Genomic DNA, 13,083 nt, shown 5'->3' with positions numbered 1-13,083 from the left:
ACCAAATTTAGAGTTTTTGATAACTTGCTAAAAGACTGCTAATTTATTCTTAATAGCTGTACATTGGGGCTTTAAAAATGATAAAAGTTTAAAGCCCCTGTTAAAATACACATGGTGACTCAATATGAAACTTGCAGAAAAGGAAATATACTAAAAGTGAATTTTTTTATAATAAGAGAATCCCTACCTGTTGTATTCCATTAAAAAATAATGTTCTGCACATTCTGAAAAAAAAAGAATTCCTGCTTCTCTCTTGCATAATAAATGTGAAACTAGAAATTCTGAATAATTTGTCCTCACATACTTAACAGACTTTGAGGGCAAATATATAGAACATACGGGAGCTACAGAATCCCTAAGAGAGGAACAGAGGGTTCTTCATTCAAGTCCTCACTACGAATGGTAAAATGATTATTTTCTGCTGGTGCCCAGATGACAAGCAGAGATTACCTGCAAAATATTTTTTTCCTCCTAAGAAATAAGCATTTAAATTAATTGCTTCTTATTTTTTTCTAATTCACTTTTTAACATTTTTACCAAGAGTAACCAAACTCTTTTTTCCATTTTATGCCACAGTGAAACATACCTACTGTAAATACAGTACCCACTGTATCTTAAAGCAAACGTACAGTACTTAGCACTTAATAGTTACATTTAGATGCAGCCTTACAATATGGTAGTGCTCCCATGAGGGCAAGCCAGGAGAAGGGTGGGGGACTAGGTATGTGCAGTGGAGTAATGAATAGTCTATTGTACTGGGTCCAGCTGTTTCACTCCATTATTTTTTTTTCAGGTTTGGTTTCTTGTTGTGCTGCAGAACATGACCTGATGCTTTACAAACAGGAGTGCCGTGGCTAGCTGAGTGGTTTGGAGTAGTTCCTTCACAAAAGTGACATTGTCTTTTAAGTGTCACCTATATTTCAATAGCAGTCACTACAATGTTATAAAAAACTATAGCTGTAAGCTATCAAAAATTAATATCTGACATTTTACGTTTTAGATCATAGGTCAGTGACCAATGTAAAGGGCCAATGTGAACAAAATGTAATAAAATATTGTTGTTTTTTTTAATGAAAAATCCAAAAAGTCTTTAATGATCATGAGCTTTGTTTTATCATTCTGAAAACACATTGTACAATTTTTAGATTCCATATGATAGTCAAATTGTGGTCTCACCTCTCTCCGGTGTCCCATATGTATGAAGGCACAGACAGGATCAAATGCCCCTGTCCCACATGCCAACAGATGTGTTCTGTTGTAAGGGTGGAGGATCTTGATGAAATTTGCACATTCAAACTATACAAAATACATAACGAAACACAAAAAAGACTTCTTTCGTAAGTGACTTGAGATTACAAATGTAGGGAAAAAAATCAGTACATTATTTACTGTGTGTCTCACTGCATTGCAATGCTTTGGTTTGAATACACATTTGATCAAATCTAGATCTACAGTATGTACTTATTTTTTTTTTAACAATACACATCAGTCATGTCAATATACTGTATTGCAGGAGAAACAAAATAATTTATTAAACCATAAAATTGTCTGTTTTAATAATGAGACAATCTTTTTGACTAACAATACAGTTTACAATCAGCTTTCTACAGTACAATATGTCTGATACCTTGCGTCTTTCGCTATTTTTTCAGGCTGAATAAACTTACCTTGTCTTTGCCTTTCATTTGACATTCCTCAACCTGCATTTGTGTGCTGGACCAGGGTATCTGTAATTCAAAAAGAATATGTCTCCTGAATGGTAAGGTAATTTGGCCATCTGGAGGAAATTCTGTTTAAGTGTTACATATGCAGACTACAGTATATACTATATCTTTGAAGTACTGCAAAAGACAATGAGTTCTTTTTGTGCAAAAGTTTATTTCTGTTTAACTTAGGGAAATTAACATCTTTACTTTGGTTAATAATTGTTTGTGCAAGAACTAAAGTGGAAATCTTCCTAATTAACTAGAATGCCTACATTCATTCTTCACGTTAGCATTACAAGGCTTCAATTAGAGAAATATTTTCATAAAGAGAGCTCCATTTAATGTTTGTATTGGATGTTAGGTTAGGTATGACTTGCATTCTGAGTTGATTGTATGACCTTTATGGCTGAGAGCTAAACAATAGCTAAACTATTGTAAAATAGTTTGGAATAAAATGTGTCTTCTTTCAGGTACATTCTGTTTTGCAGACTTTGCTCTGCTTGCACTTTATTACAGTATATTCTTCAGTTTATGTTAGATGGGAGAAATTTGTAATTAAAAATATTAAAGAAAGCAGCAGCTATTTCAGTTTTATTTTAAAGGGGAACTGCAGTCCCAGTTTCTTAGACCAGTTATTAAATAAATTCATTGATGATATAGAAAGTGTTACAAATTCAAATGACAAAATCGTGAATTTTGTGAAAGTACTCTACTGTAAGTCATCATGTTGTCATAAAGCCCTGGTCTTGCCAAGGGCAAAAGTGAGAGTTCACACAAATTATGACATGAAGTGGCCCTTTCTGCTCACTAGTGTGTAATAACTAATGCAATGTGATGTACGAGAGAATTAAGTAAGATGTACAAGCTTTGAAGCAGATATTTCACTGCAGAATGATTCTAACATGCATACTGTATGCATATGCATGAATGTTACAGACACTTTGTCATATAGTTTGCTTAAGTCCTATATTCAAAGCAGTTCTAACGCTGACTAATTCTGAAAGAATCCAGCATACTGGATTGTGCAAAATAACTTGGCAAATTATTGCAAGTATTAACATCTCTCTGTTTTGTTTTATAAACAATGTTCCCTATAATGGTTATGAAACTGCTTTACAGTTTACTTCTAGGTTCCAGAATCAGCTTCTTGTGCATTTTTTTTCTTATCGAAGAATTTGATTGTCATAATATGTTACATTTATTCATCTTAAACATATTGTACCAATGTTTGTGCCCATTTCTGTATGACGTCTTTATACAGTTCGCTTGGAGTTTTTGGCAGACAACAGTGCTGACTTTTCTGTCTATCTTTATTTTGTCAGGATCCATCAAATTTAACACAGGTGTGCTCTATGGAAAATGTCCAGAGAGTAACCAGACATGGAAAGGCTGCCATACCCAGACTCTGGTGTATGTTGAAGAATTAAAGGATCTATACTGGTGGTCTATGAAGGAACTGTACTAGACAGTTCAAGGTTGTCCAAGAGGAAAATTTGCCTTGCTAAATGTTAACTGTTAAAAGGAGCTGAAGACATATTTTAAGGAAGCTCACAATGACCGTAGATTATTACCAGCAAATTCACAGATAACAATAATATTATGTCAAATTCTAAGAATGGGCTTCTCCCACACGAATGTTGTACATTTTACCCACACAATGTGAGGTATTTGTTAAAAAGTAGACAGCTTCACTCTGAATTCACTATGAATGCAGTATAACAACTGGCTTACTCTTTGATTCTTTTTGCTTAAACCTTTAGTTTTCCCCTTGCTTTTCATTTCCCACGGCCTCATTTAACAAAGTAGCACTGGCTGTAGCTGTTACTGCTTTTGTTAATTGATTCCAGTTTGGTGAATAGATACTGTAAGTAATGAACTCTCTTTGCAAACACAAAACAATTTCCACGTTTCATAGACTGCTTTTTAGTCACAATGTATGACTTAATTTTAACAGTTATTTTTCTCAGGTATCCTACGGTATTCAGTCCATTTTCATGGAAAATAAAATCTGAGCTCTTTTGCTTCAAAGATAACAAAATTTTAGATGTTCACACTTAACAGATGAATACAAAAGCATCCTTTATTATAATTAAAAAAATGTCTTAATGTAGCTCATAGCTAAAAAGAAACAAAAACGTTACATAAAATAGATTAATGACAGATGCTTGAAATTTACATAGTAGTGTATAATAATAATCAAAATCTAATTAAACAGACTGCTTTTGATTTTCTATTAATTTCAATTCTTAGATGTACCTGAATCTTGAAAACCATGAAGCTTCTTCATTTAAAAAAATGAAACAATAACATTTTGGTTACAGTATATTGAAAATATTTTAAATTTGTGTCATGTGTATCCATTAAAATTTTAATTTCAATCAATTATAGATGTGTTACACCCCTATTATTTATTAATAATAATTGTTACTGTATATTACCATTACTGAAAATTAAGTATTTGTTGTTTATATCAAATTGTGTTAAAAACTGCCTAACTGAAATAAAATTACCAGGTATTTTACAAGGTTTTAGTCTTTGCCGAAATAAAAAGTTCAAAAACTGTGTAAAAAAAAAATGTGTTGCAGGGGTAGTCCTTGGAGGCCAATTAAAATGTAAGAATCATTGTCAACAGCCATACCTCTCTGTACTCCTCATTAAGTCGGTCCAGGTTCAGAGAATATAGGTGATTTCGTCCTCCTATGAACAGGCGCTCCTGATACTCATCCAACAGCATAGTTCTGAGTTCCAGAGAGCCCCGTGACCCATAAAAGAACGATGTTCTGTTCAAGTTCCAGAGTTCTGTGAAGTACACATTAAATTATGTGAGAGTTCATTTAAATACATAGTAACATAATGAAGGGCATGATGACTACAAAAAAAGCTTTATCAGATTTATCATCACTTAATCTTTAGTTATATTCAGTTTCATTATTACAGTATATCACCTCAAAGAAAAGAAAAGATGGAGTTTTAATTGTATTTTAATTAATTAAATTTATCAATTTAATGCCACATTTGATAACCTGAATGTGAAAATAAAAGCTTATATTGTAGATTTGACACATTTCTCTCACTCTGAAAGCATATTTACTTGACAGATGTTTTGAAACATTTACAGTATTGTAAAGCAAAAAAAAGCACGTTTTTGGATTACTAAAACATGACAAACATCAAAGTATTATGATTTTTGTATCATTTTCTTTTCCTTAAATGCACATTAATTGAGATTATTTGACTCTTTTGTTATTGCTGGGTATGGCTTGCTTCTATTTAGCCTGCAATATTGTATGCTGGAATCCTTAACCGTGAGGTGCAAATTTAATTTTTTAGTTGCTGTTTAAATGAGATTTGACTTAAAGTATTAGCAACATATTTCTGGAGTTAGGTCGGTGGCTATCCATTCTATCCTTTTACCTGTTTTGAATTGTGCATTTCATTTAAAATCCTTTAAAAAATGTATCTCTTTAATGTGTTTATGAGATATTAAGTTATGTTTTTCATAGCAGGTAGAATTTTTGTATATTCATATGTAATTTTTGAGATTGTGTTTCATGCTTTACCTTCATTTACCATTCCCTGATACAAGAATGTAACCTTTGTGGTTAAATGAATGAATAAGCAGCTTGCTTAACCTGTGAGTGATCTATGAGTAACTATACAAAAAAAATAACAGCTTGTTTTTTGTTTAAAAAACTGTTATTTTAGAATACTGTTCTTCCTCTTTTCTTTATTATGACATCATGATAAACTTAAACACTGTGAAATTATACCCGGCATACATGCTGCATGTATAAATAATTCACACTTTATTATTATATTGACCATATCTGCTTGAATCCTTGCAATACCATCTGCAAGATATCAGGATTCAGACCTTCATTTCCTGTTTGTCTATAAAAGTCCGATGGTCAGAGTCATGTTTAGCAACAATCTGCTTGTGATTTTGAAGGCCTCAGATGACTTCAAGTCAAATGCTCTGACACTGTGTTTAATGCCCCTGCACCCCACCCACTAAGACTCCATCCAGTACAGCTAGTAATTACTGTACAGCGGGTTGCTGATCTTTTTTACCTGAAACAGAACCCTCTGTGACTCGTGCCTGGCTGTGAAATGTCTCATGGGATTTAAGTCCGCCCTTGCTGCAATAAAATCATAAAGTGCTTAGGGATGAGATCATCGATCCAAACATGACCAGTTTTCTTTCAGAATGGCATTTTCCCTGCTGCTTATTTTATGAGCTATTAAGGCATAACTTTTGGATAGAAACCCTTAGTGCACCCAAAAACTGTTAAAAATTGCTACTATTATTCATATAATGTATCAAATTTTAGGTTATTTGAAAGAAACATACAACTTTGTACTGCAACATTTTTGTTAGTTTTATATCTGTTATGTTTGTTCACTTACGTAACTACACAAAAAACATAAGAGATGGGGCTGCTGTTAGTGCCTCTTATACTAGACCTTTCTCTGAGTCATCGATAAACTTTTTGATAACACACACACAAAACAACAATGAAGTGCAAAGTAACTAGTCCCTCCAATCATACATACATATACATACTGTATAACAAAGAACCAACATTTCCTCTTCCCATAATTTTTATTTTAATTAACCTTGAATTATTACTCAAGGTTTTAACACAATAATTCTTACTTGAGTATATCTACATTTTTTTACATTAAAAGCTCTGCCTATTATGGGGTTTTCTTTGTCTTTCTGGGTAACTCTGGGTAATCTCTGAGTTTGAACATCCTGGGGGGCACGTGAATCCCTACACATCACTGAGCTCTTACTGGTTTTGTTTGAAACTGGTTCCCCCAACTGTGAAGTTGTTTCAATGAGATCTGGTGTTGGTTTGAGCATCAAGGATTTGATCTACATGTCTTCTCCAGGTATTGTCTCCAACATATACTGCATACTGTACATCCCTGGACCAATTCTTGTAGCTATTCTTCCTGTTTTCCACCTCTGTGTTCTTTCAAAAACTTCCTGTCCCTCATAGAATGTTCTTAATGGCCAATCCTGTCCTGGACTACTCTGTGCACATCTGGCTTCAAAAACTCCAAGTGAGACCTTAGGTTTCTGCCCAGAAACGAAATTGCTGGGGCCTGATTTGGTATCATGTGTGATAGTCAATTCTATGTTGTAGTGGAATGTTTTTTTCCCATTGCTGTCATCAACTTTTTGAATGTTTGGATGCAGTGTCCTGCTAAGCCATTAGTGCCAGGATGATGTACAGCAGATGCAATGTACTTGATACCATTTTTCCTCAAGAACATCTTGAATTCTTCTGATGTGAACTGTGGTCCATTGTCACTTACTACTGAATTTGTTCAAGGAGTCCATTTGTAGCAAAAATTGTTCTGAGGACAGCAACAGTTTGAGTTGAGGTTGTTGACTTCATACAGGTCAATTCAGGCCATTTTGAATGTGCATCTACTGCTATGAGGAACATGTTGTTTAGAAATGGACCTACACAATCTATGTGAATCTGTTGCCACAGTGCAGAAGGCCATTCTCAAGGGTGTAGGGGAGCTGTTGGTGGTGAATTTTCTAGCTCCCAACACAGGCTTTGGAAAGGTCTTCAATTTTTTTTATCTACAGTATGCCAGGCCACCACACATAGCTAGGGTACGTGAGACATTTTTAATTTTAACAGTCCCCAATTGTCCCTCATGCAATACAGTCAACACTCTAGTCTTGAGTTTTAAAGGAATCACCGATCTTGATCCACACATCACAATTCCTTGGCAGACAGAGAGTTGTTCCCTTCAAGCTTAAAAAAACTGGAAACATTCAATCGCCCTGAGTTGGCCATCCCTTCACTGTAATGCCATAAACCTTGAACAGTAGAGGATAATTTCTAGTCTCTTTTTGAATAACTGCACTGGTCACTGGCAGCTGTTCTACCAGTGTTGTTTGAAACATATTCAGTGGATCGCTTGTTTTTGTTTTCTGCAGTGTCATTAGGGGAAGTTGTGACAAGCCATCAACATTTCCATGAAAAATAGACACCAAAGTTCTGCCTGCGGTGGTCACTCACTGGTGAGTCAAGGTGAATTTTTTATCATAAAGGTAATGGTGGAATTTGAATCATGTGATCAATCTTTTCATTTCTTGGAAAGCTCTTTTGCAGCTTTCAGACCAGTTCTAAGTAACTCCTGTATGGAGGGGATGAAGAACTGTTGACAGGTTTGGTAAAAACTTGTGGTGATAGTTTACCAACCCCAGGTTTGATTATAGTTGTGAAGCAATTTGTGGTTGTTACGCTCTCAACACTGCTGCCATTTTTTCCTGTGACTTATGAAGGCCATCTTTGTTAATCATATGACCACAATATGTAACTTCACTTTTAAGATATTTACACTTATTGGCTTATTGGCCTTATTGGCTCACAATTCACACTTGAGCCCAGTAAGTACTCACCCTACATTTTTCTTCGACACAGTGAGGCACACACACCTTCCCTCTGAAACAGTGAGACACACTTGCCCTCTGACTTATACTGCACTTCAGAATCCATATGCTGTATGTATTTAAGACATGTCAAGGCAACTTGCAGTAAGATGTCACCCAATTATAACTGTGCACCACTGAAAAATTCTCCATACTGTCTGACCTCAAAAGATCTATAATGATCTAAAGCGCTCTATTGTTAATTAAATGCATACAAATTATTTCAAACAAAAGTACAATAAAGCACTTCAGAAGTGCAACATGTTTGCACTTGGAAGTTTGAAGACTCAGTTTTTATCAGTTCATAAATCTGTGGAATTCCTCCAAGCTGTTACAAATCACATATACTCTTCAGTTGGAACTCTAACCTTATAACCTTGAGATGATGGAAGATGTTAATATAAATTCTGTTTATCTTTTTATAACCACATATGGTTATTATGGTGTTATGGTTTTTTACATTATAATTTTTTATCAGTGTTGCCCTGTCCTTCAGAATGTTATGTTGTGAGAATCTCTTTTGCAAAAATGGAGAGAGAGATTACATAAAGAAAGATTTTCATTTCTCTACCGCTCTTAGGACAGAAAATGTACAGTACATACACAGGATATTTGTCTCAAATATATACTGCAGTTAATCTCTAATTTGTTTTATTCTGGAAACATTTCTTTCTTTAAAAGTTTATTTAAAAAATCCCAAATCTTGCATGATTCACTAATCCTGGCATTTTACCTTTATTTGCTTTTAAGATGGAAATCGTTACACATTAAGACATATTCTGGATAATAAGTAATTAAAATTATCAATTATAGTAGCAATTATATTCACCACTTTTTATTTGTAATTGTACCACTTTCATCAGAAAGCTTCCAAAAGAGATTGGCATATGTATAGGAGCACCTACTTCATCCAGCACTGAAAAGCAGCATCCACTAAGCTGACAGCTATTATGCACCGCCATCCTAATGGTAAATTTAGGTATACCATGTTCAAGCACAAAGTGGTATAAAGCCAGGATACTGTCATTAACACTTTTACCTTTTTAAATGCTATAATATTCCTTACATAGTTTACATAAGGCACATTTTATAATAGAGGTTAAAGAGCATAGAAACTCGTATTATTTCATGCTGTGTTACTGTTAAAATAACAGGGATTTAATTTAAACTAGGGAAAGAAAAACAAGAGACAATGTATCTTAAATTTAACTTTTCTTAAAAATCTGTCTTGTGGTAAATGTTATACCTGTTCCACAGTGTGAAAGCACAGGTGTAAAGACTGGCACATGTACAGTATGACAGTGTATGGTTAAAAATTGCTTTAGTCTTTAGTAAATAACATTTAAGTAACAAGAATGTGAAAGGAGCATTGAAGGGCACCTAATTCCCATGTTGCTCGAATGTTTCACAGAGTTAGCTCCTGTATTTGGGATCAACAGAACAGAGGCAATGTTAGACAAAATGGTGCAGAAGACTCATAATTCCTGAAGTTCACTATATTTTAAGGATATACTCCATGACGGCAATAATTACTGCCCCATTAAAGAAATCACTTTCAAAATGTGATAAAAGAAGAAATCTCAACACAGATAGCTGGTAAGTTGGTTCATTTTGGCATTCACAAACACCTTTCTTTTATTATTCTGTGATACTCCATTGCATCTTGGAATTAAATATAGTTATATCAATCTTTGGATGTTAACCCTCATCACAGACGTATTTGCCCCTCATTATACCAATAGACAAGCCAAGGTCAAAAGACAATACTGTGAACATCTCTATTTCTTCATTAGAAATGTTCAGAAAAAATAGATTAAATTAAATCTATCAAAAATCTGAAACATCAGATATTATAACTCATATCAGCTTTTAAACACCTGTTTATCTTTTGTGCTAAAACACAATCAAACCGTAATAATTGTAACCTACAAATTTCGTATATGATCGTGTATGAAAAACACATGATACTGTATGTTGACACAACTGAACAAAAGGATCATACAACAGGTTTTCAACTTTAAACAGGCTCTATTAAAAATCTCATTTATACTATTTCCTTTTCCTTAAGCTATTTAGCTTCTAAATGCATATCTTTTAAATCTTCCTAGCCTTAAGAACCATGATATCATTGTGCTCTTTGTTAAAAGGTCAGAGTGGAAACATGACACTGTCAGCAGGGGCCACTGGGTAATTATCAGTTCATAAGGTCCATTACATGAAATCTCTCAGTGATCAATACCAATTATCATACCCCTTCAGTTGTTTACTTTGAACAAGATTCATTTATATCTGATTTAGAAGATACACTTTAGACAGAACAGCAATCTGAAAAGCCTTCTTGGTCAGCAAGACAGCAAGTGATGTGTCAGCATGAATAAAACAGCAATGCATGAAAACACAATTTCAAAAGAGTCTTTTTTTAAATGGGATTTAAAAATAAAAACTGGGAAAGGTCAAATAATAAAAGAAAGTGATACTTAAACTGTCTCCACAGTTTAGCTCATGATCTTTGGGGCCTTCTGTGCATGTGTATACCTAGACTGAGACATTATAGTACTTTTTGATTATTATTCATAAAGAGTGCAACCAGAAAAAATATCTGTCAAGTTTTTTGATTTGTTAATTTATTCATAGAGGAAAAGGAACACAACAAATTGGATGGTTTGTTTTTGCATTTACAAGTAGGTAAAAATGAGCTTGGGTATTGTTATGTGTAGTTTGGACTATAAATGTACAATAGAAGAAGAACTGCTTATACTGTAAATACAACATTCTGCATGGAACACTCCTTGCCAATGTTGTACAGTATATCATTGTTTTTCTATTTGAGTGGTTACATTACACATCAGTTAGTGTCCTAAATCTAATTAAGAGATTGAAAAACTTAATTTGGAGTACCATTAATTACTTTAAAGTGATATTTCAGTATTTACAGTTTATGTCATATACTGTACAGTATTTACTTATATTTAGGGTTGTCATTGAACCACTGTGAAGAATTTATAAAGTGCTATAAAAGGTTGTAAACTGAAAATAGACTTTCAATTACAAAGAAAGCAGTACAATGAGAATGGCTATATTTAATTACATCTTGCATTGTCTTGTATTGGATGCTTTCATTGCTGGATGAAAAAGTGAGTTAAACTTTGTGAATATTGTACTTCTTTTAGCTCTAATAGTCACTTTTATTTTTACTATTTATGTTGATAAATTGTATAAGAAATACATTCAAACAATATTCGTCAGACTGGCAGGGTACAGTATGCAAAGGGGAAGAAGAATAAAGAGAAGGAAAAAAAGAATAATAAAGAGAAACAAGATGAAATAAGAACAATTTAAAAATGATCAGTGTTGACAGCAGTAAAATTCTTGAATATCAACATTCATCAAGGTGCATCATGGAAAATTAATATTTCTAGGCCGTGACCAAATGTGGTGTTTTTATTTCAGTTTGGATACTGAAATAATAATAAGATGTCAGCTTTAAGATTTATTTTATATCTAGAAATGGAAGAAACTGGCAGATACAAAATCTTGCCTCAAATCGGTTGTGTACTTTAGAAGACATATGATCTGTAAGTTGACTGATCCAGTGCAAAAAGGACACATCTTTCTACATTCCTCATTCACCATATTACTGTATTGGTTTGTCAGTGCAATAGGGAGAAGCATAACTTGAACGTGCTGTATCTAAAAGTGGTATAAATGGCTGAAAGGTATTCAGTGTGATAGAGGTCCAGGTATATTGGGCTGGTGCGGTAATGCTGAAATATTTTTGAGACAGTCCGATCCAGTCATAGTCTTTATTCTGATAGAATTTGTTCAATACTTAGCTTTGAAATAATGGATTCAGGTATTTGTTATTGGCATTGCTAAAGGGCAGCAGATTGTGTTCTTAGAAATTAGGAAATTAAACCAGTACTTCAGACTAAATAACTAAAAATGGATCAACTTTGACAACATGACTGGTTTGCTTGTTGCAGACTCCTTCAATCATTTCAACAACTAACCAAAGGGAATGTGAACTGAAATAATACGTTCCATCAAGGTGTGCTTTAAGTGGTATCAGCTGCTGTTTAACGTGTCACCCAACCTCATCAGTATTATTAAAGATAATGTAGTTATAAATAAAACAACCAAATAAAAGAAATAAAACAAATGACATGGCACAGAAAGTGTTTTTTACTTCTTTTGTAAATGAAAAAAAGCAACTGTACATTTACTGAGCTTGAGTGAGTAGTTAGTAGTTACATTTTCTGCTGCTCATTTTCCATGTGATGACCAAAAAGGATGTTTACTCTATATTTACGGGTCTTGAATCACATTCTTGGGGCATAAGAACACATCTGTTTCAGCTTATTCAAAGACCTCTCAATGTAGAGTTTTGATATAAGCATGGAGAAAGCCACGTGGGATAAAAAACAAACTCTACACACAAAAGGGCTCTTATTGTAGCATGTTTAAAATACTTTTCTGCAATGAACTCTAAAATGTCTATTATTTAGTAAACACAAAACTTTACTGCATTTATTTTTATGGCAAATACATACAAATATAGGTGATTTAATTTGGAAGACTAATTTTTATATGCTTATATTGAACGAAAAGTCCATAAAACCAGTATTTCAACTATAGTTACTGCTGTAGTACAATTTTATTTATTTGAAAAAACAAGGTTGAAATATTCATTGTCATATCAAACATTCTGATGAACATATTTCTTAAGATCTCATTTATAATAATAAACTAAGAGATACAATTCCTGTGAAAAATACCTTCACCAATTTCAGTACAACACAACATTACTTATAGAGTGTAATCCCTATCAGCACTTTTGTGCCTGCTGTCCCCGAATTTGACTTCCTGACGAACTTCTGTTATATAACATAGTTTATTTGATCTTCAGTTCATAAAAAG

At 33.6% G+C, this 13,083-nt stretch overlaps 1 protein-coding gene across 1 annotated transcript in view; it reads right to left on the bottom strand.

Moving 5' to 3' along the window:
• The window catches only part of sema3e (sema domain, immunoglobulin domain (Ig), short basic domain, secreted, (semaphorin) 3E), a 66,901-nt gene that overhangs the window by 33,079 nt on the left and 20,739 nt on the right, over positions 1-13,083 (bottom strand). The window contains exons 2-4 of the mRNA XM_088647167.1: positions 4,345-4,505; positions 1,668-1,727; positions 1,177-1,296 (exon numbers count right to left, since the gene is read on the bottom strand). Of these exons, the coding sequence (XP_088503293.1) occupies positions 1,177-1,296; positions 1,668-1,727; positions 4,345-4,505 (341 nt within the window). The remainder of the gene's footprint in view (positions 1-1,176; positions 1,297-1,667; positions 1,728-4,344; positions 4,506-13,083) is intronic.

The sequence above is a fragment of the Lepisosteus platostomus genome, chromosome 9, assembly GCF_059453375.1.
Source record: "Lepisosteus platostomus isolate fLepPlt1 chromosome 9, fLepPlt1.hap1, whole genome shotgun sequence".
NCBI classification, from domain to species: Eukaryota; Metazoa; Chordata; class Actinopteri; order Semionotiformes; family Lepisosteidae; genus Lepisosteus; species Lepisosteus platostomus.
The sequence above is the reverse complement of the archived record's forward strand: the minus strand, read 5'-3'. Positions and strand labels throughout refer to the sequence as shown.